General features: G+C 36.0%; 1 protein-coding gene across 1 annotated transcript; it reads right to left on the bottom strand.

Moving 5' to 3' along the window:
- Positions 1 to 21: 21 nt before the first annotated feature.
- LOC127970085 (myoferlin) lies at positions 22 to 24,943 on the bottom strand. The gene is made up of 53 exons (XM_052572337.1): positions 24,724 to 24,943; positions 24,406 to 24,461; positions 24,214 to 24,305; positions 21,671 to 21,779; positions 21,462 to 21,561; positions 20,834 to 20,991; positions 20,627 to 20,755; positions 20,297 to 20,359; positions 19,912 to 19,962; positions 19,769 to 19,799; positions 19,515 to 19,630; positions 18,035 to 18,161; positions 17,841 to 17,944; positions 17,678 to 17,746; positions 17,455 to 17,498; positions 17,160 to 17,242; positions 16,947 to 16,985; positions 16,019 to 16,143; positions 15,615 to 15,728; positions 15,278 to 15,455; positions 15,073 to 15,197; positions 14,884 to 14,993; positions 14,180 to 14,372; positions 13,884 to 14,039; positions 13,066 to 13,197; positions 12,786 to 12,949; positions 11,421 to 11,535; positions 9,592 to 9,694; positions 9,242 to 9,378; positions 8,911 to 9,075; positions 8,696 to 8,783; positions 8,109 to 8,186; positions 7,838 to 8,019; positions 7,588 to 7,746; positions 6,703 to 6,804; positions 6,461 to 6,622; positions 5,599 to 5,764; positions 5,206 to 5,279; positions 4,845 to 4,943; positions 4,591 to 4,719; positions 4,125 to 4,280; positions 3,944 to 4,035; positions 3,684 to 3,854; positions 3,423 to 3,571; positions 2,904 to 3,043; positions 2,711 to 2,799; positions 2,538 to 2,633; positions 1,850 to 1,991; positions 1,665 to 1,764; positions 1,353 to 1,531; positions 1,149 to 1,258; positions 910 to 1,057; positions 22 to 795 (listed from the first exon to the last, which is right to left on the bottom strand). The coding sequence occupies exons 1-53, from the start codon at positions 24,809 to 24,811 to the stop codon at positions 760 to 762; spliced, it is 6,123 nt and encodes a 2,040-aa protein (XP_052428297.1). The 5' UTR covers positions 24,812 to 24,943; the 3' UTR covers positions 22 to 759.
- Between the last annotated feature and the right edge of the window lie 1,037 nt (positions 24,944 to 25,980).

Raw genomic sequence — 25,980 nt, 5'->3', positions numbered from 1 at the left:
ATTTTTATATTAAAGTATGGGTTAATCCTCAGCGTTTTATTGGCATAGATAAACTACTATGTAACACACAATTAACCTAGCAAGAAATGTAGCAAGTACACATACATTTGTAAAGCTCTTATATATCGAACATAAAATAGAACAACTCCTTTGCAAAATGTAGTATGAGGTTGACAGTCAGCATTTTCCATAACGAATCATTTATTGAAAAAGAAAATAAGATTTGTTACTCTGTTCGTGGAAATGGTCTAGTATTAAATATCATGAATTTGTATATTATCAATGTATTTCCTAATGTTGATATTATAAACAAGTATACAAGAAATAGTTGTTTAATGTATAATTAACAACAAATGAGCAGATACATCTGATTTTAGTTAATTAAAATGGCATGCTTAAAATCTCATTGTAAATAACTTCTACAGTATGCACTCTATAAATCACATAATTGTACAACAGTGCAATTTAATCTTGGTCAGTGCAAATTAATCTTGTATATATATTATTAACAAAGAAAATAATTATAATCAGGGATTGGAACTCAGACAAATATAGTGTAACTTTTTGCATCATTGTAATCTGTCAACCCAGTGTTGTCTACAAAAAAAATAATAATAATAGTACTTGGTCTAGGTTGTACATTCAAGTATTTTTGGAGAGGAAAGTAGAGGAAAATACATAAAAAATAAAATTTCTGCTGGTTCTCTATTGGTTGTGTCCCACTGCAGGCTTCGGTGCCAATATCTTGTAATTTTCCAATTAATACGGCTTCACGATTTTCATGGAAATATAGTTCTGTAAGAATAAAAGGGTAAATTTAGAAAATGCACATGATATAGTGATTCTTACAGGCACTTTGCTTATAACAGTTTGGCTGTTTACTAATTATAATATATGGAAAAGACTTACAGGGAGGGAATACAGGAAGATTCCAATAAACAGGATCACCAGTATGAGAATAATGAGTCCAATGAAGAGACATCTGTATCTGCGCCATATAATGAATTTCATGGACTTGCATGGATTTGTGAACCAAAGGAAGGACGTATCTGGACGGCTGTTTGAACATATTACAACACACAGTATTACTCACAGTTTATATAATCAAACATGATACTGAATGGCCCAACCTCGATATATTCTCATACTTGGGAGGATCTAGTTTGGGGTTCATGTTGGGTTCATCTCTTCCTTTCCCAGCTGGCCTCTCTTCTGCCTCCTTCTCTTCAACCACTTCCAGAGTCATCTCCACTTTACCCTAACACCGCAAAGAGAACGGTCTTTATCATTTGTATACTGTAGATATGCACTATGCATCATGTATCTTATTTTTATCAGTAAGCTACACTCACAGCCAGGATTCTTTTGCCATCTTCCTCCATGGCACAAGGCCACCAGCCTCTCACTGACTTCTGGGAGAAGAGTGATGTAGGTGTGAGGTTTTTGCCTGTTTGGGTTAGCATGCTTAAAGAGCACTTTTCCGCGGTCTTAGCTGGAGGGATGAGGTGAAGCATATCCAACTCCACCGTGCCTGTTTGAGAAAACCCCCCCAAAAAAATTCAACAACATAAAGGAAACCCTAAATAATACATAACAATAATCCGTGAAAAGGAAAGATTAAACATCTGGTGGGTATATAGGTTGATTCGAAGAAGATAATTCACCCAAGTAATCATCCAAGGAGAATTTGTCATTGTCCCAGATCTGAATGATCAGTTTAGGAGGAATCCTGAACTCAGTTTTGTCTAGATTCCAGAAGTGTTCCTGGAAATGAAAACACATGGTTTGAGACTACCATTGATTGAAAACACCTCATCTAATATGTATTTATGCTTTTCCAACCACTAACCTTTCTAGACACCATGCACAACTGTTCTGCTGGCAAATAATCAAAGCCAAAAACAAATCTCCAGTTGAAATTTCCATCTCCATCAAGAGACCTGTAATGGACATCAGTTTTCTGCTTGTCCTCCTCCATACCTTGCATCCACCTACAAATATACATAAAATCATATATAATATAAATAAATACATATATACTACTACTAATGTTTATAAGCTTGGTGTATGTTTAATCTTTTATGTCTTTGAAAGTAGTCTTTTATACTCACCAATGTTGCATTTATTTGATAAAAATACAGTAAAAACACCACTATTGTGAAATATTACAATTCAATATATTTTATCTGTCTATTTTAATTTAGTTGAGAATATTTATTCCTGTGATGGTTAAACTGAATTTTAATTCATTACTCCAATATTCAGTGTCACATGATACTTCATAAATCATTCTAATATGCTGATTTGGTGCTCTTTTTAGTATTATCATCAATATTATAAACAACTGTGCCAATTAATATTTCTGTGGAAACCCTGAAACATTTCTGTCAGGATTCTTTTACTGATTAAGATACTGATACTTTTGATATATTTAACGCATCCTTTCTGAATCCAAGTTTTAATTTCTTTCAAAAAGTACTCAATGACCACATTTTTTGAATGCTATCACTATGCTAATATTGTAATCAACATATTACCCTTTCACATAGATGTCACTCATGTTTTCTCCTGTGATGCTGGTTTCATCCAGAATGACTTCAGTCGTATTCCAAACAATGACTCGCAGGAAATACCTTCAATGTAAAGGGACACATTACAACACCAATCCCACATAAGTAGTTTTACAGTTGTGAGGAAAAGTAGGCTGTACTTCTTGGGTTTGCGAGGAGTGATGTCACAAAGGGGTCCTGGAATACCATGGCTTTTAGGGAATATTTCAACCCACATCTGGATTTTGCCCTATGAAGTCAAAATGAACATGAGCGACACAGACAGTACTTCTGGATAAACCAGTGCAAAGTCTTTGAGTATGTATTAGAAAAGCTGAGGATGTGGGGACTGACCTGAGAGAGAGTGGGCTGGTAGGTGCTGTAAAGGGTCCTGGTCTCCACATGCTCTGGGACGAGGCCTTGCCTCCTTAACACATGCAAGCAGATTCGCTCCTTAGGTGGGCCCAAATGTGGATGGATGGTTTTATTGGCCTCTATAAGCAAAGTAATATCCATTGTGTTTTAGTGCTTATTTACTTTATCATAAAATGCTTGTTTAGCAATATATGTTGCTGCAAGTTCCACACCAAAGTATAAATGCAACATACATCATGTACAGTTGTGCTGAATCAGGTAAAACAAAGTGTTACTTTATTTACTACATAAGGGGTTCTTAAGTTTATATTCAGACTACTGTTCAGAAGTTTGGGGTTGTCTCTTATGCTCACCAAGTCTGCATTTATTTGATTGTTTGATCAAAAATACATTGAAATAGCACTTTTTTTTCTTTACAGTTGACATTTGAATTGTAGTTATTTACATAAAGTTGAGGCACAAGTTGAAGACAAGGTCTAATAATTTTTATAAGCACACCCAGTTCATCTAGCCTGTAGTCTCGTCCTCCAAACGACAGGAAACTTCCATCATCAGCGATCTGAGGAGCAGGAATTCCTCTCATCCTGGCCAGATTCTGGAGGATCTGTGATGGTTTGAGCTGGTCCCTCCACTGGTTCACTCCAGATCTTTTGCAAACATATTTGAATTATCAAAAGAGTAAATGAATATGCCTAGTAGTAGGGATTGATGTCTTAAACTGCATGTGAAAAAGTAGCCCCTAATAAGATAAACACTTACACACAGTATGATTTAGGGATTCCACAATGTGAACCGAACCGAGAAAGAAGTCGATTCTCCAGGTCTATAATCGTTTCCCCAACCTTCTCATCAGCGCTAAGCAGGTCATAATCATAGATGGAAATCTTCAAGTCCTTGTCTTGTGGAATGTAGCCACTCAGTTCAAACACTCTGTGTACATATTTGAAAATATTTGTAAAAAATCTCAACAGGAATACACAAATATCTGTATGTAAATGTATTACTTATGATATTCTCACCTTCCAAATTCTGGATTTAGAGTATTTGGTTTGTAGTGATCTCTGTCATCAATAATTTTCTTCCCCAGAGAAATCTTTATGTAGGGATCGCACTTCATAAGGAAAGCATATGCACATGTTACAAAAGTGATGCTTCGTGAATCATTTATTGTTTTACATGTGAACTGGCTGTATTTCCCACCATGCCATTGTTGTCTTTGGGCTGCAGGTCAAGGCAGCGTATGATGTGGATTCTGACCAGGCACTCTTGAGGACAGCTCTCAGGAAGCTCCCTAAACTGCCGAGGTGGGTCTGAGACATTTGGGTCATCTGATAATGGATACATTCGAAATGATCCCTGTAAATATAGTCATACTTTATAATCAAGTAAAACGTTCTTGGCTAGACTACCACTAGATGGCAGTCTAATATAACATATACTCTTTTTGCTGCTTTTTTATGAGTGCTTCCAAATTTTTTCACACAAGGTCATACTAGTGAAAGGGTGGGTTTGTAGTACCCAAAAGTCTCTTCTACTAGGCTGAACCGGCAATCTTTGTGTTAGCAGCCTAGATATTTAATGTCAAAGTAACTTCCACCCCATATAAAAAAGGCATTCGATTCAAAAGCAAAGGCAGCTCAGTGCATAGCTGACTGTCTAGACTTGCCTTGAACTCTCCCACTACAGAGGGGTCTTCCTCCTCATCCTCGGTTTTGCCCCGCTGTAACTTGAATGTAGTGCAGAAGTCTGTCAGCCCTCTGAATTCTGGGACCACCTCAAGCTCGGTGTTGAAGACCTGAAGCAGATAGGTACTTTTAATACTGTTTAATTATACAACAACGGTCATACCTTATCTGCTTTGAAACATAAGCAGGATGCAAACATCCACACAGGATGGTAAGATCGGCCAAGTAAACTCACTGTTAAAGTGTCATATCCTTTCTGGAGATAAGGGCCGCATTTTTCATTCTCGTTAATGGAGGCATAGAATTTACTCCACCAGTCCACTGTATCCTCTTCCTATAATACATGCAATAAGTATACCAGAAGTGAGTTTGGCTCTAAGATGCTGTAACAATCTGCAGCTATTCGCACCATAACAGCATAGTTCCCAGACTGTTATATAACGACAGAAAAGGCTATTGATTTTACTTTCTGCTGGCACTGGGAAAACCACGAATGAGTAGCAACAGAAAAGAAGATTTAAACCAATTGTCATAAGGCTTACAAATATATGAAATTACTCTGAAAACAATTATTCTTTCAGATCTGTTCACTGTACCTGTTTAGAAGGGCTGGGCATTCTGTCCCCCATATCAATGACCACATCTCTGGGAGCTGATGCCATCATGGCCACTGAAACATAAATTATGCAGGAGATAACTCAATTGTGTATACATGGAATAGTGGGTGATAGAAATTTGCCTTTGCAGTGTGTGTGTATGTGTGTGTGTGTGTGTGTGTGTGTGTGTGTGTATATATATATATATATATATATATATATATATATATATATGTATATGTATGTATGTATGTATGTATATATATATATATATATATATAAACAACCCTTTACTTTTGTTACCCTTGGTGAGCATAAGATACTTCTTTCTAAAACATTAAAATTATTATTATCATTTATATTAATTAAAAATACATTTGAATAAAATGTTACCCTTAGCAGACATAGCCACTTCGGCGGTGCTTATGTAAGGATCGCATCTGAACTCTTCCAATGAATTTATAGTACACTGTCCAACGACTGGTTTCCGACCAAAGGGCCTGTGGTCAATAACTTTGATCACAATAGGGGGAGTGTATATCTCATCTTTAGGAAGAAGCTGAAGAGAGAGAGAGATTGTTAGGATTCTGCCTGTCCAAAACCAACAAAGCTTCATTTAAAAACAGAACTATTGAGTGATGTTTGGTGTTTTTATTTTCACTGTATGTTTTGGGATCAAAAACATGTTTAAATCTGGAAGCAGGACAGATTTTGTATATAATCTAGACTCTTGGGGCACGTGGTCTTTTAAAATCAAGACTTTTGATTTGCCACCACAGTCCCAGTGTGTTCTAAGTTTGGAGCTCGCTGTTGTCTGTGTTGCTACAATGTTCCGGACGGTTGCTTGGTGATGGCTAGGGTGTTCTGGGTGGTTTCTTACTCCCCTATGTTACAAAAACTGCCACTCTAAACTCTTAGTATTCTTAGTCTTTGGGGTTTGTTTCTAGCCCATTTTATCATTCAGAAATATAATCACTTAGAAATGTAGCAGATCTATACACAATAACAACATTAATGTCTCATAATTTATGTGAGTACAAAGGACGTGGGATGAGATACGCATCAAAGTTTATTCAAATCTCTAACCATTAAAATGAGCAATAGCACAGCTTAGTTTAGCAAACACCACTAGCATCTGGGAAGCTGGCAAAAATCTTTCTATCTTTTGTTTTGTATACAGAGGGATTTCAGCAGTTCTGATTTTTTTAGGCTAGCCATAGCTACAGTATTTCTTTAGGTTAGGGAAGTGATGTACCACTTTGAGGAACAGGATAGAGCCGGGGAAGTTGGGATTTTTCTTGATGTTTTTGATGATGGCAGTCTGAACGGTCTGCCCTCCACATTCAACTATAAGGCTGGGGGAAGACACTGCAGCCAGCTGATATGCCTTCATGTTTCTTAAACCCCAGGTCAGGATCTGTCAAAACACACAGTATGAGACACTGGCAGTAATTTGGTTTGGTTTTACCGCATTATTTGTGAGGATGACTGCATTACCTCGACTGCGGTGAGCTGCACCACAGGCCTGATCCCCTGAGGAACCATGTACAGATTCTCTCCTCTTCGAGGTGGGACCAGGGGAAGGTTAACGTCATTTGCCTGAGGTCAACGATGAACAGTACAGTGGATAAGCAAATGATAATAGTGCTGTGGTTAAGAAACACGCTAATGGCGACAACAGTTAGGTCATTGGGTAAAACTGCTATTCTGCAGTTGGATGTTTCCTTGGTAGTGATGATTCAGCTAAATTTGACAAAACATACTGGCTACACCCTGCAAATTTGAAACTGCAGACAATCCTATGATACAAACAGTATTTAAATTATACTATATGAGGATAGATGATGGTGACTTGTCTGTTAATATAATATATATATACATATTTACTGTATTCGATACATTTTTAATAGAAAACACCCATTTGTGTTTAGGTTTGCCCTATAAGAAAAATAAATAAATAATAATATATGATGATATATGTCAATAATTACATACATTGTGTCATGTTTTAAAGTGTTTACTAATGTATGGGTAGCTGGGTTTTTACTAACTAAAACTAAAACTCTTAAAAAGCTGAAACAAACTATTAGAACTATTTCATTTAGTTGCCAATGCAACATTTTAGATTTTTTGTTTAATTTAAGTTGAAACCTCACTAAAACTTAAACTTTCTAATATTAAAAGAAAAGAAAAAAACAACATAAAATGACAAAAGCAAAAAGCAAAAGCAATATAATATTTAACTAAAATGAAAACAAAAGCTGAAAACATCAAATTAAAGCTAATTTAAAATATTAATAAAACTATAATAGTATAAAAAATGACTAAAATAAATCTGACGTGTAGAGGTAGAAACACATGGCAAGTAAGAATTTAAACAACCTTATCTTTAAGCAAGAGCTCAGCTGCTACCAGCATTTCTCCTGCATTTCGTCCCTTCACGGTGATGGGGAACCAAAGGAGTTTAGGGGTTAATGTGGTGGCAGGATTCAGCTTCACTACTGGAAGACACGTGCATCTGCCCATCGGCTCATCCTTCCCCTGCAACACATTCACATGGATCAAGATCAAAGCATGAAGTGCTTTTTGAAGACTCTCTGAAGGCCAGAGTTGGGATTAACAAGAGTCATACCACTTGGTCATTATCATAGACTTCCAGAACCACACTGGGTGGGTTATTAGCGATGGTCCGAGGGTCTCCGTAGATTTCAATGTCATCAAAAATAAGAGTTTGGTCCCATGTGGGGTTGAGACTGGACTTAATGATCTCTGTTGTCTTGCTGACATGCAAGAATGACACATGCACATAGGGATCTGTGAAAAAACAAAAGATCATTCAGATAAAAATTTCAATAAAACATGTTTAAGATTAATGTGTTCATATCAGATGAAAAATACCTTACCAGAAAAGCTGTCTTTGTCCATAGGCAACAGATTCTTGGCTTGATAAACATAGACTCTGAGATGGTACATGAATGACTCTGTTGAGACACATGGTGATTTGGGTGAAACTTGAATGATGCATTAAACTGATCAAACGTGACTGACCGCAAATACATTTATAGTGTCACAAAATATTTTTATTTCAAATAAATGCTAAACTTCATATACATCAAAGAATCCTTAAAAATGTATTGCGATTTCCATAAAGATATCACCATATGACCATATTAAAAATAAACTGAAGACTGTAATAATGGCTGCTTAACTTGTGAACGGTAATGTACAGTAACCATTTAAAAGACTATTATAGTTTCCATGGAAATTCTGCCATGCAGCACAACTAGGTGTTTGGTGCTGAATTTGGTATAATAATAGCATTAATCAGCACCACTCAGGACTTCTATTTGCTCCCTGACTGTTGTTGTTGCTGTTTTGTTTTGTGCAGATTGTTAGGAAGAGGAGGGGTGTGTTAGTCGCAGAGATATAATCAGTGTAAGGAATTTAGAAGGAGTTCTTTAATTAGCAGGGTTGAATAAACATTACTCACTGTCAAATCTGCAAAACACAGTGGGTGTGTTGGCACCAAAGAGTTTAGTCGTGTCCTTTTTGCTGCCTTTTTCGTCATCATCTATTCCCTATAAACAAGTGAGGAAGAGGTGGCTTTGAAAAAAGTTCTAAATAAAATAAGTCACGCCATTTTTTATTATTCTAGACATTAAACTACAACCACAGGAAGGCATTCAAGACAGCAAATGGACTAACCAAAGCCCCTTCCAGGTTAAAGATGGCCGATGCGCCCACACGTTCAGCTGGTGCCATTTTCCTCCTCCAGCGCCTGCGGCGGAATGTGTCCGAGGAACGCTCTTTCCTGTGGAACTTCCACCCAATCAGAGACGAGTATTCCCAGCCTTCGCCAATGTCTTTCTTCTGTTGTGAAAACATTGAATATACATACTGCAGACAATATTTGACTAATGTATTTCACTGATGCTCAGTCAGAAGTGAAAGTCAGTTGCAGTACAAGTTAACATGGCACAAATAAGAACAATTAGAAACTAAACATCAGAAAATAACAGAAGTGAGGAGGTCTCACCTCTGTAGTTGGTGCGTCTGATATCTTCCTGCGTGGTCGGACCAGTCTTTTCCTGCGATGGATGTGGTACATTTTCTCAGCAGCAACCCAGGACCTGGGCTTATCATCAGGAGGAATGGTGACACCATATTCCCATCCTGACATTCAATACAAACAATAGAAAAACTGATAAACGCTGGCTTCCTGGATTACTCCAGTCTTCAGAGTCACAAGGTTTCTTATCATTATTATTGTTGAAAACAATTGCGCTGCTTAATATTGCGATGGAAACATTTAAGAAGAAACAACATTCATTTGAAATATAAATCTTCTGTAACTGGCTTTTAATCCTGGTAACCAGAATTCCTGACCTTTCTCGTCCACTGCCCTGTTGCTGTCAAAATTCCAGTCATCTTCCCAAATCCATCCTGGAGGACACTCAAATTCTTGAGGCTTCTGGGCCTTCTCTCCATTCTGCACAGAACAAATCCCATCATTCAATACCTGAAGTGGTCTTTCACTCAAAAATGACAATTCTATCACTGTTTACTCACCCTACCAATAACTTTCTTTATTCCATGGAGAAATGTGATATTTTGAATCATTTCAAGAGCATTTCAAGTACACAAAGACCATAAAAGTACCATGAAGGTATCATTTAAAAGTATTTGTAAACCATACAATACAATAGCTTGGTGTGATGAAAAAACTGAATTGTTATAGTTTTGTGGGGCATTAACTCGAGAACCGCTTTGAACTGAGTCAGTGAGTTGAAACTTACAACTTGAAAACCAAATCAGACACAATGTAAATAAATGAATCAGAAATGGATAAACTGATTAATTAAATGGAATCAATGATTCATTCACCACTGCTTATCTCGTGAACTTACCCAGATGTTCATATAAAGCTATTCATATAGTTGTACAGATACTTTTATGATACTTTTATTGGGCTTTTTAATTAAAAAGATTCTCATGATATGAAAGAATCATGAAGAATCTGAAAGAAAATTCACTGGAATTAATTGAAAAATTAGAATGAGTCAATAATTCACTATACTATAAAAAATCTGGGGTTATTTATTTTAACCCAAATGCTGGGTTGAGCCTTTTGGGTAATTTTTTGGGGATATTTTTTCAGTGTTTGGGTAGTTTTTGTATTACCCAGCCCCTGGGTCAAACAACAACCCAGTGTTTGGGTTGTGTTGCAGCTCCTGGGTCAAATGTGACAACCAAATGTTTGGGTAGTCTTTGTATTACTCAGATCCTGGGTCAGACTTAACCCAGCGGTTGAGTTATTTATCACGGGGATTTGCTTCTCTTCTGGAGAGAGCAGTTCTTAGCACCATCGAATTGACGCATTCATCTGTAAAATACAGGTTTGTTTAGATTTTATTTTATCTATAAAATCATTACTGTGCTGAATATCGTTCAATTGTATGCATAGCAACAGGCGCGTGGTATGAATCACCTTTTAACGAGTGTTGCGGTCTTTTCGAGAGATGGAAAAGCCTGATTATAAAGGTTATAATGGCAATCGCAGTATATTTCAGCTATGAGTGAAACGCAGGGGGGGCGGCCTCAGATGTGAGCAGTTCCCCGCCGAATTTGAGAACCAGTGCGACGCAGCGCCGGTGGAAACAGAACAACAAAGACTGATTAATAACATGCAAATTACTTATGTTTAACGTTTATTTTATTTTTTTATTGTTTGTTAAACGAGTTTAAATATGGGCAATATGTAAAGCCTATTAAAACGATATAAACAATGCTGGAAATGATAATTAAAGGAAAATAAAGGAAGTTATTTTAGAAAAGTTTAGATGATTTAAGTTAATCTGTAAATATTATTTAATGTATGAAGTAAAAAAAAATAAGCTAGTTATATAGTAAAAATGTAAACACTTTATCTGCGTTAAATCAACCCCTTATGCTGGGTTAAATAAACAACCTAATTTTCTGGGTAAAATTAACCCAAGATGGGTTCTGTCCTATATTTACCCAGCCCTTGGGTTAATAACAACACAAATTGGGTTGTTTTTAACCCATTATTTTTTTTAGAGTGTAATCAGATTTTTGTTGTGAACTTTGAATGAACTTTATATGAGGCCACAGGAAAAATACGGCTGCTTTAAATTTCCATACTATTTTCAGTATGAAATTCAAAATGTGACATTAAATGTTGTTGATTTTCTCACCACATCAGTAAAAGGTTCAGTGGCAGGTTTCCATTCACCACCAGGGAAGCGGGTTTCGTTTTGGTAGACCTCATCTGTGAATTCAGAATGTCCTGCATCAGCCTCTGTAAGCAGACTGAGTCAAGCACAGAACACACAGATGGGGTGTTAGCGACACATTTATATCAGCACACACAAAACAGTCAAACAAGCACTGAGCCAAGGCCATGACACAGCACAGGGCTGGGAGTGCGGTCAGTGCAAAAGGCCCGGAAGAGTAAAAAATGAGCTGACTATATAAACACAGTAGAGAGGGCCTGGCAGAGAGACTATGTTAAGGCTACAGTAGGGCCGACTACGGCTGTATGCCAACTACCACAGTGTGCTAGAAAGAGATAAATAGACTCTAACCCACTTTACTTTTACCACAATGTCACTAATCACACAGACTAGCATTCAAAAGTATGGTGTCAGTAAGTTTTTTTAAATAAACATCTATGTAAATAAATACTTTTATTTAGCAAGGATACATTAAATTGATCAAATGTGAGAGTAAATATGTTTATAATGTTACAAATTATTTCTATTTCAAATAAATGCTTTAATTATTTATTTATCAGTGAATAGTGCTTTTTTTGTTTAAGTATCATGGTTTAAAAAAATATATATATAAAAACAAATCTTTAAAAAGTATATTAAGCAGTACATTGTTTTTAACACTGATAAATGATGCTTCAGCAACAAATCAGCATATTGCATTTTTAAATACAGCATTGCCATCACATAATAATTACATTTTAAAACATATTAAAGTAGGAATTGTAATAATATTTCAAATTTTTACTGTATTTTTATTTTATTTTTGTAATTTTTTAATAGGCTTAATAGGCTTTTAATAGGCTTTTTTTTAAAAATAATACAGAAAAAGCACAGTACATTAGTATAAAAGTATAAAAATCTTAGTATTCATTATTCAGTTTTGATTTTAACATTCTTAAAAATCTTAAAATTCAATGTTTCTTTGTAGGTTTTTTTTTTTTTTTTTTTTTACCACATAAGCAAATTGTTTCTTTTTTTGTGCAAAAACGTAACAATCTTTAGTAAGGTTTATTCTTAATACAAGACAAAATATTAGGCCAATGGGATAAGAAAATATGTAAAAATATATTTTTGTATTAATTTACATAATTTTGCTTATCAAGTGAATTAATGGTGTATAAATAATTTAGGTATCATTTACTTGCAAAAGACAAAATACTGATTAATACGCTTTTGCATTGCAGTGTAGTATAAGCTGAGTGGGTGCTAAAAAGTAAAGTTCAATAACCATGCTAATCATAGCAAAATACTTATTCATATTGAAATATGCATTCATATATAGCTTACCAGCGCTCAGGGGCGATCAACCAGTCTCCTTCCCACTCCCAGCTCAGGGGCGGCAGGAAACGTTCCTGCTTCAGTTTTACTTTTCCTGTCACGTCCGAAAACTTATGTCGGCCAACCAGACCTGTGGTTCCCCACTTCCCAAAAACCTGAGCCTGATTCTCGTACTAACACAAGAGAACAGAATGGGTCATCTTAGTGTTACTAAGGGAAGTTCCACACAACAGACCACAACAAACATCAATATTATATAGGTTTCACTTCAGTGTTCACTTTTACTAACCATCTCTGCATACACACTGAATGTTCCCTCTGCAAAGCTGTTGAAATTCTTCTCATGTGCAGACAGACCCAACCACATGTTCACACGCAGCTGCACAGGGATCTTGAGGCCTTTGTTTTTGTCCATTGGGTACTGAAAACAACAAGTTTACATTTAATCTTTATTTTTTTTAAATGAATCTGGATTATTAGGAAATACTAAATGTGATTGGGAAATGTGAATTTGACACAAACTGGTATTGCATGCATGTCCGTTAACTGTTGAATCTTAATCAAAAATGAAATCCTTTTTTTTTTTTTTTTTTTTTTTTTTTTTTAAACATATGAGTATATTTTTTTCTTTCTCATATGTCAAATACATAGCCACAGGTTTATTCTTACAGCATGTCTACATATATATATATATATATATATATATATATATATATATATATATATATATATATATATATATATATATATATATATTAGAAAACTGATATGTATATTAGAAAACTGATAAATGTCAGAAGATTGGTGAGTCTTTGCTTTAATTAAAAATGATTATTATACTTTAATATTTACTTAATGATAAATAACAGTTAGTGTGACGTATTATTTACTTACTACACTGAATATTCGTGTTAAAAACTTTTAATTGTGAATGGAACTTGCAGAAAGAAAGACTGACCAATATACAGTACATCTTTATACATACATGAACATTTAAACCTGAAATCTTCATGTTAAGTAATAAAACAGCCATGGACATGAAATGTGTCAATTACCCTCGTGTTGTGGTACCAATCTAACTTTCAGTTTCAAAATGGTCCTCTTTACCTGCATAAAGATGCTCTGCATCCTGCCGCAGTACTTGCCGACAGCCTGCTCGCTGTGGGTGGAGTAGAGAACCTGATTGGCTGGGATTCGGGCGTAGGCCACACGTTTCTCTCCTCTCAGCATCCATATGATAACATCAGGCATACTGTTCTGAGGCTGTATTGTGAATGGAAACAAACCTGAATGTTCATAGGGCTTTTGATTATGTATATTTGACTTCTGGATATACAACATTCCCTTCTGCACACAAACTCTAACTCAGTACAAGATTAGTGTCGCATGAGGCAATGGCAAACCTCCTCTGTGATCTGCTGTAGTCGCTCCAGCCAGTCCTCTATATCAGGCATTGTGGCTCTAACATCAACGGCCTCCTCCCTCATGCGAATGGCCGCCTCTTTGACCCCGGCCAAGGTTTTGTCCCGCAGATTCTTGATCTGAATATCAAGCTCTGTCAGATTCGGCTTGCCCTCCAAATTTGGTAGCTGGTAACTAATAGCAACAAGATTCAAGTTACTCGCGTGTCTGACATGGTAAGCAAATAAAGTTAGTCACAAGGCATTGTTTGTTTTCTCATTTTTACATTTGACCTTTTTGTTGTTGTTTTAGTCACCGTTTTTGTTTCTTTGACAAAAATGTTATTTTAACTCAGTCAGTATTTTTTTTATGTCATTTTTCTTCATTTTAGTCCATTATACTTTCTCTGAAATGGCATATAGTTTTTTTTTTTGGGGGGGGGGGGGGGGGGGGGGGGGGGGCATGTGCAAATTTTTGTTATATTTTTATCAACAATATGGTTCAATTGTTTAATTAAATTTAAATCCAGATTATTTGATTATCATCACAATGCATTCATTATTATCATTAACAAAATAATAAAAACATCCTGAAAACAAACAAATTCTTCAGTAATTTTGTTGCTGAGTTCAACAATGCTCAGAGTGCAACTAACTCTAAGTAATAAAACAGAGGAAGATAAGAAAGTTTAGCTTCTGGGATTTACCTGGAAAGGTCATCGATGAGTTGGGTGATAAGTTTCAGCCAAATCTCAGCCAGGCGAGAGTCAGACACTTTAGCCAGGAGTGCCGTCTTCAGAGAGACAATGTTGGATTGCTAAAGAAAGAGATATACAAAATATGTGACTGCTCTGAATTCTTTATCTGATTGGCATTAAAATGCATTCAAATCGTACCAGTCGGTCAGAAATGTAGAGAATGATGTTCACCGCATCCATACGGTGATTTATGTCCTCCCAGAAAGATGTGAGGATAACAACAGGCTTAGAATCAGCCCAGGGCAAGTAATAATAGTGATTACCTATGGAGAAACACAAACAGTTAAGAACAAAACAATGCAAGTCTCAAGTGGCTCACATTTGTATCTGTTGAGAAACTCACCATCAAAAACAGCACAACTAAACTGAGTGGTGGAGGCCAGAGGTTTGCATGTGGAGTCCAGTTTATTTCCATAGTTTCCAATGCTGACCTCGAACTGAATGGGTTCTCCAGGCTCCTGAAGCATGGAGGCACTGTGGAACACGGCACATAAGGAATATTTCCTTCTCCGCTGGTACTTCTGCACAGTAAAAGTGCGTAAAACAAGAAGTTTTAGTTCTGTTGTGCAAAAATATGGATTGTGATCTCAGTACCGTAGTCTTTTGTAATCAATGTAAAAAATATATTTAGAAGAATGTTTACTCTACGAAGCAGTGGTGTGAAAAATGTTTGTCGTCACCTGTGCCACCAGAATGTCATCGTTTGAAATGTCTTCCACTTTCTTGTCAGTTTTGTCATCGAGTTGAGTGGAGAGCTCGATCAGAATCCTCCCCCGATACGCCACCCCTTCACCCTGAAACACACAGACCAAGTTTAACAGCTCTGACAACTGCCACGGATTGTGCAACCAACAACTGATGGTGTGAATTAAAAATGGCTGCATGTATTGTTTGTTCAGTTTTTTTATGCAAAGCAAACAGTTCATAAAAATAATATTGTCTTTAAAGTCAATGTGTTGCAGAAATGGTTTCCATCTCAGATTGTTGCTGGGGTTGGTCAGTATTTATAAAAAAATTATTGTAGCTCTCACCAATCCCCCAGCACAGGATTTTTTAATTTTTTTATTTTTTTTACAACACTCACCTTGCCATAATTCAGATCCTCGTATGGGTCAAGTAGACCAGTAAATTCTCTTGGACTTCCATAAAGGTTAACATAACAAGGCCCAAAAGCCGGAAGAAATCCAACCTCAGATTCTGTGGTGTCCACTGAAAAAAAAAAACAAATTATAATTTTTGGTTAGAGATACTTTGAGATGACCATTGAATCAACAAGACAACTGATACATAAGAAACATAAAAAATATTGATATTTCATTTTATTAGGAATGCTAATATACATCCAATTTTAACAAACAAAAGAGTGTAAATTGTACACCAACATAGCCACCAAATGTAATTGTAAAAATAATGACAGTTTTCAAACAGTTTCAATGTTGCTGTTTGAGCATAAAAAGGATCTGCAAAGTTACAAAGCTCAAAGTCCAACTCAAAAGGAGATATTTTATTTAAAAGAAACTACAACGAACAACTCGTTTGGACTACCACACATATTTTCCGGGATTTGTGATATAACACATATCGACGAATGGGACAAGACCTGGTTGAGCTGCACTAGAGAAGGCAACAAGTGTTATCACAATGTCGGAGAGACGCTAGCTTTCCCAAGGCAGACTTAGAGCTTAGAGTGGTTACAATCATCTGGGTTTAAATCGCGCTCAAATTGATTTGATTTTGATGCAATATTTACACTGAAGCTTACAGGTGGCTATGGTAAGTGGCGTGACATTTCCCGACCAGGCGTCGAGTGGTGCCAATCACAACACACACTGGCCCAACTAACCAATCACAGCGCATTTTGTGTTTCAGAAGGCGGGCCTTCATTTGATACAGGAACTATTTGAGCCATTTATGCCAGACTGGGGAGAGAGGTCTCGTAACAATGTAAAATATGTAAAAAATAATGTATATATATGTAATACAATTTAGAGATTTAACAAGATTCACAATACCATTAAAGGAAGGAGGCAGTCCATTTTCTGAGGGTGATTCTGGTAAAGAAACAGGATTTAGTACAGGTTTTAGACAGGATACATTCTGTTCGACAGTAAGCCTTTATCCGAAAGTTCTATTTTATATAATATTCTAATATTCACTGATATTCAGATCTAAAATCGAAATGACTTCAAACCTGCACCCAATAAGACACAAACAGATAACCCTACCCTCAATTTCGCCCCCAGATGATGCTATTTTCGTCAGATTAAGGAATGTGGTCCCAATAACATCATTCCTTGACAGCCGATCCCTGTGAAAAGCATGAGTCAAAAATTCAGCTTTTCCATTACAGGAATACATTAAAACAAAAAATGGTAATTTTAAATAGTAATAATATTTCATAATCTTACTGTTTCCCTGTATTTGTAATCAAATAAATGCAGCCTTGGTTTAGCATAAAATAATTATTTCAAAACATTAAAAATCTGAGCTGTAAAACGATCAGTCATATGAAGAACTTACCAGTCAAATACAGTAAGTTTGATGCGTTCACACATTGATGGGAACTAAAAGGAAAGATTGAAGAGTTATTCACCTAGTTTGTGTGGTAGACTTCAGCCACCGCTGTTTAATAAAGCATTCTAGGCATTTTCCATAGAAATTGTTACATTTGATTTAATAAATCTGATATGTATTCAATTTTATTAACCTATTAACCTAGTTTCCAGGTTAGCGCCCTTCCTACCTTAACCTGCAGGTGAATCAGCTGATTCCACTCTGGATTGGCATTCTTCTCTACGATCTTTGTACACACCTTAAAAGACCAAAATGAAGCAAGTCATCACAATTCTTTAACAATCAGGCATATTTTTAACAATAAGCATCAATAACATCTGTTTTGTTGTCACCTTTTTGCCAGCAAAACTGACTTCTAAAAAAGGATCCACCAAATTTTTCTTATCATCTGTTCCACCAAATATGTTCTTTACTGTCTGGGCAAATGCATCATCCACTGAAAATCAAGTGACAAAAGATGCATATTACTGATACTGACTATGGGAATAGAAATAGGAGTATATAGAATTGCAGCTGTGATGATTACTTTGTGGCATGTCTTCAGCACGGTAGATTTTTAGACTCAGCGTAGCGCATCGTAAAGCGACTCCAGCTGGCAGCAGCAAGTTACTTTCAATGTCATCCTGTTCCTCAGTGGCTTCTTGCTTTTCCACCTGACCAACAAGTTAATCATAGGTATCACACAATGTTATCACCCAGTCACAGCAAAAGATTTTAATTAATTAATAATTCTATGTTTTCTTTTCTTTTTTCTGAATAGATAATTTATAATATGTGACCCTGGACCATAAAACCACTCATAGGGTCAGTTCCATCTATTTGAAAATCTGGAATCTTAGGGTGCAAAATAAATAAATAAATCTAAATACTGAGGTAATCACCTTTAAATTTGTCCAAATGAAGTTCTTAGCAATGCATATTACTCATCAAAAATAGGTTTTGATATATTTACGGAAAATTACAATATATCTTCATGGAACATGATCTTCACATAATATTATAATGAATTTTGACCCATACAATGTTTTTTTTTTTTTTGGCTATTGCTAAAAATATACCCAAGTGACTTTTAAAATGATGTTAAAATGGCACTTGAATCTTTACTTATATTTACCAGGGTGGATGAACAAAGAACAGTTCATTTCCTAATTTCTTAACTTCCCAATTAATGCTCTAATTTCCCCCAAATATAAATTTTGAACAACATTTGAAACGTTTATTACAATTAATGCTGAAAATTGTATTAAAAATGTCCATATTTGCACAATCCATTTGGTTCCTCATTATAAACTGAATTCAAATTCGGGAACTGAAAACTAGAAACAAATTATTATATTTCTGGCCTTGGAAAGTATAGACAGGACAATGGGAAGGAGAAAGATGGGACCATGATCGGTAAAGGACCTCGAGACAGGACTCAAACATGGGTTGCTGAAGGCGCAGCAACATATCAAAACTCTCCCCATAAGGCTATGGCACAGAATGAACTGTTTTAACTTTTAAAGGGGTTGTCAGATGCTACATGCACTTTTACAAGTTGTTTGAACTGAAATGTGTGTTATCAGTGTGTGCACACAATCATCCTATAATGAGAAAAATCTACCCAGTGTTTTTTTTTTTATCTACTAAAATATTTTCCCCTTTCTCAAATAGATCTGCAGCTTCACCAACAGAAAGGTTTTTTTTTAACAAATCTTTGCAAATCGCCTTTCCAAATAATGAGCTACTTGGCAAGTTTCATGGTGAATGTGGCTAAAGTAAACAGTCTTGATAGTGGCTCGGAAAAGAGGGGCGGGGTCAGCAGAGCTCATTAACATTTAAAGGAAAATGCTACAAAACGGTTTTTGACCAAAAAAAAAGGTGTTTTTACACTGCCATTAAAACATTTTAACTAAACTTTGTAAAATAATTTTAATTAAGACCCTGAAGAATCATATCAACTTGTGGAAAATGTGCATCCGATGACCCCTTTTAACATTTAGAGTGATGTGTACTTGGGAGCTTACTGGTGGCTCATCTCCGGTGCCTACTATGAACATACTGACTTTCAGGTAACCTCTGGCTCCAGAGACTGAATCATCAAGGTCACTTAGCAGTAACCATTTCCTCATGATTGCATGGCCTGTCAGAGACACACCACAGATTACCTAATATGAATGTGTACTGGCGTGATAACTTTTTAAACTTTTAACATTACACAATTTTCATTATGTTGCACAATTTAACAGTTCAGAATCGAAATGCCAAACTCGTCACATACCAGGCTCATCATAGACATAGCCAACATCCAGCTGTTAAAACAAGGTTTGTAAGGAGTTTGTAAGGACATATTGTATGCTCAACATCAATATTATGATTCTAACCAAGTCATAAAAACATTGCATGGATTATATGAACGCATACCTTAAACTCCCCAATAAGACTGTCTGCTCTAAGGGAGTAGGCATTAAACACCTAGATTTAAGAGAGAAATATATCTATTAAAAACACAGACAGTAAAAAGTGGCAACCATGGTCTACATATAATGTGAACTAGAGATGAAAGTATAAACTCTCTCTCAAATATAAAACTATTTACTTAACAAGATTTGCAAAGGTAGGACATGTTCCTGTATCCTGGTTTGATCCAGGAACAACATTGTTATAAACCAATCAGTGTCTTCAGATTTTAATATTAGTCATAGGGTTGGGGGCTATGATTGATTGGTTGATAGAATGCTGATCAAGATAAACATTCTCTACTTTTGGAGATTGTGTTGTGCCAGGATCATCTAAAGACTCATCTTACCCGAATCATGATGCTCTCATCAAAAAGTTCAGAAGGCAACATGTTGACATTGTAGAAGAAAATCTGTGGAAACGTCATCTAAATTAAATTATATTCACAAGACAGGCCATGAAATGCTAATAGAAACAAAACTTTTGGTTCAAGTAGCCGCAACCAAACATGTACGTATGAGAAATTAAGAGATTGTAGACTCACTGAGGCAAGTGAAGAGAGAAAGAAATATCAGGAAAAAAGAAAAGAGGAAAAAGCCAGGAGGTTTTTAGCCAAAAAAGGTACAGTGCAGAGTGAAGCGGAAGCAGATACAGATGGGCACGTTAAAAACCAAAATACCTCATCAAAGAATGGATTGTTTCCTCTTCGGATCCTCGTTCTGTGTGTCTGTCCACACACACTTGCTTTGACGACTGGCTTTATGTTATTGCCGGGTAACTGCCGACCCTCAATTACTCGAATACGGATCTAAGTAAAAATAACAATGTCAGCAGATTAAAGCTCACCAACTTCTCAGATAGGATGTTCAGCAAGAGGAATACGTACCTGGAAATCTTGGGGTTTGTTGGCCAAAGTTCTTTGTCGCTTGCGAGTTGTACGGACCATCTTTTTTGGCTGTCCAGAAGGAGAAACTCCAGGTGCCCCTGGCTCAGCCACAAAACCTGCATCTTCATCACTATCAACACCTTTCTCCTCTTCACCAACTAGAAGCATAGCCAACAGATATATATACATGTATGAATGTATTAAGACACATAGATGTAAATGACTTATGTTAACTTCACAAAACAAAAAGCTTTGCCAAGGTGATGAATACTGTATAAGTCGGTGTTGATATGTAAATGTGGGCGGTTAGATGTTAATGTGTTAATAGAGAACTTTTTACTGCAATATTGCATTGATTTCTGAATGACCGAGTTTTACAGCATAGTTAAAATGGGAATCATTATTACTGTTAAGCCTAAAGAGACAATGTGGCAGGCTCTGGTAGAGTGTCCTTTGTGTTTGTGGGTGTTCCATGTTCTGTCCTCATTTGCATCAATCATTTCCATACAGTATGTAAACACAAATGCCTAAAATCTTCCTGCAGTTCTGTAGGGCAGTCTATCCCAACTGGTTAAAAAAAAGAACAACAGTTTATGTAGGAGAGTTATATGCAGGAAAGTGAAAATACCTGCAGTTTCTCCGGTTTGGCCATCTCCCATGTTTTGATCATTTGGGTTCGGGACAGTACTTGCAGGAGGCTCATAACCGATCGTTAAACTGATAGTTGCCTAAAGTAGGACATGCAGAGGAATGCAGTTTGAATAGTTATACTCAATTATTATATGTTTGTCCGCATCATTCTTGTTGTTGAAGTCCATACTGTACAAACATATTTACCCCAATTTCCTGTTTCTTCTCATTAATCAGAGGAATATTCTTGGAAGGAAGAGATCTGGTCTGACCTGCAGCCAGTTCTTTAAGAGAGATCTTTGCCGAACCAATAAATCTAGAAAGCAGAAGAAAACAATACTAAACAGAGACGCAAACTCCAATATTTACACAAATTGGACATACAGTTTAAGCGATTCTCTGCTTTTGTTTGTAATGTTGCATATAGAGTAGAGCATAAAATCAAGTATAAATTGATTTTAAGCAGTGAAACGACAGCAGAAAACATTTTCAGAATAGGTTTACATTTCGTTTTCATTTCTGCTTTTCTCACTCAGGACATGTCCAGTCAGAACTCTCTGACAAAGACCTGAAAGAGACAATTTATAGTTTTGCAATGGTTGATGAATCAGGGTGACTTATCTTGGGTGGGCTCAACCACCAGATTTCGAAATGGGGAAAATATGGATGTCAAGAATAAAACAGCATCCTTGTATTTACACAACCCTATTAAAATTATGTCACAACATTTAGAAATTATGTCTTAATCTAAAATTAAATAATGAAATATTACTATAAAAGTTGCTTTTTTGTCCACAAATGTACATACAATACCATTCAAAAGTTTAGGGTCTGTATGATTTTTTTTAATGCTCAGAAAGGCTGCATTGATATGATCAAAATACAGTCCAAATATTAATATTGATAAATAAATCTTCTATGATATCAAAGCTGAATTTTCAGCATTCATTACTCCTGATTTTTCAGAAATCCTTCTAACATGCTTATTTGGTGTTCAAGGAACATTTCTTATTATTTTGAAAAAAAGTTGTGCTCTTTTTGACCTGACACCTTGGAATGGTGATGTACTGCATACAGAGAGGTGGTTAGCATTTTCTGTAATATAGTGATGTATAATAAACTGTGCAGAAAACATTAAAGTATGTCTGTACATTCCATGATACGTCCCCTTTCAATCCTGGTTACTGTACAGCAGATCAAAAAAGTTGAAATAAAGAGGGAAAACAACTGGAAGCAATTACACTAGGCCAGAGACTTATGTGTCAGGCAGAGGGGAGAAAAAGAGTAACTTCAGAGGGGGGACGCCTGAGAACACAACTTATCTGTACTATGCCTTAATTTTATGTACAGCTTGTCTACAAATTCTGTGGAGACCCACATAACGTGAAGTGAGTAAGAGTGTAATATAAATAATTTACATCATGAATGATAAATTCACCATATGGACAGGACTCAGCATCATATGGAGATTAACATGCCTGTTGTGTAATACCTGGAAATTCAACAGTCATGATCTGTCATAATCACTAAATCATAATCAATAAATCATACTGTTTTGTGTTATAGTCCTGATCACCCAAAATCAAGGTTTTTTGAAGACTGGCTTATTGCATTATAAACATATTTGAGAGGGCTACTGACATTAGCTTGTCTGTTTTGGAACATAATTTTGGATTATTTAAACACTCCCTGTAAATACTCAGTAAACATCCAGTACCAGCACTTTTTTTCCCATGCCAAAAATATCTGCTGCCATTTCCTTTGTCAAATCCCTGTGGTCTTCTGAAACTGACTTAACATAGGCCTAAAGAACATATCCAAGAGATATATATATATATAAAGAAACCACGCACATGATTTACTTATGAGTCATAAACTATGATGAGGATAAAATCAGGATAAACTTCCTGAAATTCCTTCAAAGAATTTCCTTTACAAAATCACATTTAAATTCCCAAATTAAGCCAAAGCCAATTGTGAATTTAATTATTTAATGCTTGTAAACACTGAAATCAAGCAAGGTGTCACAAGTTTATATTTGTAATGTATTTTTTTATTTTTTACATTTGTTGCTATGTTACTCTCTAGCCCGTGGCAACAAAGAATACAAAACTTCAGCAAGTATGTGCTTACATATGAAAGCCTGCAAACTAAAAAAAAAAAAAAAAGCTGTGGAGAAGTCATCTGCGTGACTCATGGAAAGTTCACTATCATGGCAGACTTTGCACAGTAACACTTGCCACATGGAAGAAAAAACAACCTTCTGATCCAAACCAAATGCTCACTCGGTTCGGTTTGGCTGCATGTGAATCTAACAAGCCTTTTAAAGGACTCACCGATGGTGCTACTTTGGACTGCTCAGAGTTTCTCGCCACCATAACTCAGCAAGTTTAGACAAGGTGGTTGGGTGTGGCAGTGGCTTTTAAAGGCTTTTGTGTCTAACTCTGCACTCCACTAACTAATCTCACAAACCCACTGCTGCTCCTAAAAGTTCACAGAGCTTTAACAAAAGCACAAGGCTCCCTTAGGTTTATCATTTACACTGCAGTGATTTCAACTTCAGTGATATTTACACACAGTGTGAAATGATTGCAGGGAAACCTACCACACCCATTTGGCAAATCCAGAATACCACATAAACCACCTTCACCAGCAGAAATGTAAAGAAATATATTTTCTTTCACCATGCTCGCCATTTTATGGCTTGTTAGAATCCACAAATGCTCAAACAGTGGTGGATGCAAACATACTTGTCTTTTCCAATGGTTTCATAGTCTTTCACAACCACATCAATGAATGAAGAGGAATCCAGTGGGGTACCTTTCAAATCAAACTCAATAATCTGAAATGGCAAAATCAGGTCTAGGTTATCTTCACATCTTAGATGCATTAATTTCAATTACATCACTTTCAAAAAAGAAACCACTATGACTTGTACTGACCTCATTCCACACAGGATTTAATTCTTTGTCAATGGCTTTTGTTTTCTTTTTTTCACCTGTAAGTTGAAATATGTAAGCCGTCAAGACACTTGAACTATCTTATTACCAATCAAACTACATCAGCTTTGACTCTGAAAACATATTTAAAATATTTTTACATAGGCTATTTAAAAAGACTCAACTTTTTAGTTACATTTTAATTAAGTTTAATTAGGTTTTCAAACGCACAGTTTAACTCATTAAATGCGAATAATAATAATAATTATTATTATTATAATAATAATAATAACTCATTGAGGGGAAAACGTGAAGGCTTACCCTTAAAGATGATTCCTGCTATTGGATCCGGAATTCCAAGTGTCTTTTTGGGAATTCCTTTGGCGGATTCAACAACCACCTTCAACATGTTGCCAATTGTGAATTCTGCTACTGTTGCACAGAAGACATCGACCTAATAGATAAACTTCATCATCAAGAGCAGAAACATTGACCATCAGAGAAGGAAGTACTGCTGGAGAGATGAGAAGCGCTGAATGAGAGGAGGGACCATGTGTAGTCCAGTTACAGGAACCTCAAACAATCACTTTTTCCCTTTATATTTAAACTGTTAAACTGATATTTTATTTATATTATAATTTTATTTGGATTCTTAGAATATATATATATATAACCCCACAAACTGGGTTTAGCAGATCCGAGGGAAAAATAGTGGCGATACAAATGAATAAGAGCGAAATGAACGAACAGTGAACAGTCTGCATCTAAATTCACACACAACAAACAAAAGGCAATTATTTGAATAGAAATTTGAAAAATTTGAATAGTACTCAGTCTCCACCTTGTGGTGGAATATTAATTTACATCGATTAATTTAACATTTGTGAGACTGACATTTATTAAAAGCGATGTAAAACTGTAGAAAAACACATTTATTTTTGAATCCAGGGGAAATATTATTATATTTAAAACAGAAATATTGTAGTTATTTGATAGGCTTACTTTGTATATACTATTTGACAGACATGGGGACTTGTGACTTGGTGACTTGGACTCGAGTTGACTCGAGTCGCTATTTTTAGGACTTGAGACTTGACTCGGACTTGGAAGTTAAAGACTCGGGACTTGACTTGACTTGAGACACGATGACTTGAATGACTTGAGTGTTAATCACATCATGTTTTCAGTTTGAATATAAAATATATAAATTATTTTTTTAAATAGAGTTGATTACTCAGCTGGAGCGCAGGCTGAGAATAGCGTCGTGACTGGATCAGGACACAATCATCAGTCATGCCCTCTCTACCTTACACACACCACGCCCACTTAAATCAGATATCACATCACATCAACATGTCAGCCTGAGAGGTACCAGAGGGTCATCGCTTTTGTCTTCAATAGTTCGCGCCTAAAAACGCGTGGAAAACGCTAGTCGCGCCGCTTTCTACTTCTTTCCAAAGCGCTCGGACAGAAGTGCTCCTGGGGCGTCTGTCGTTGCTAAGCATCCATGACACGCTCTCTCTCAATGAAGACGCGGAAATTTCAGCAAAGGATAAATGGATTTGCAGCACTAAAAAT

Source organism: Carassius gibelio, chromosome B13 (genome assembly GCF_023724105.1).
Source record: "Carassius gibelio isolate Cgi1373 ecotype wild population from Czech Republic chromosome B13, carGib1.2-hapl.c, whole genome shotgun sequence".
NCBI lineage: Eukaryota > Metazoa > Chordata > Actinopteri > Cypriniformes > Cyprinidae > Carassius > Carassius gibelio.
Note: the sequence above shows the minus strand (reverse complement) of the source record. Positions and strands in the feature narration are given on the sequence as shown.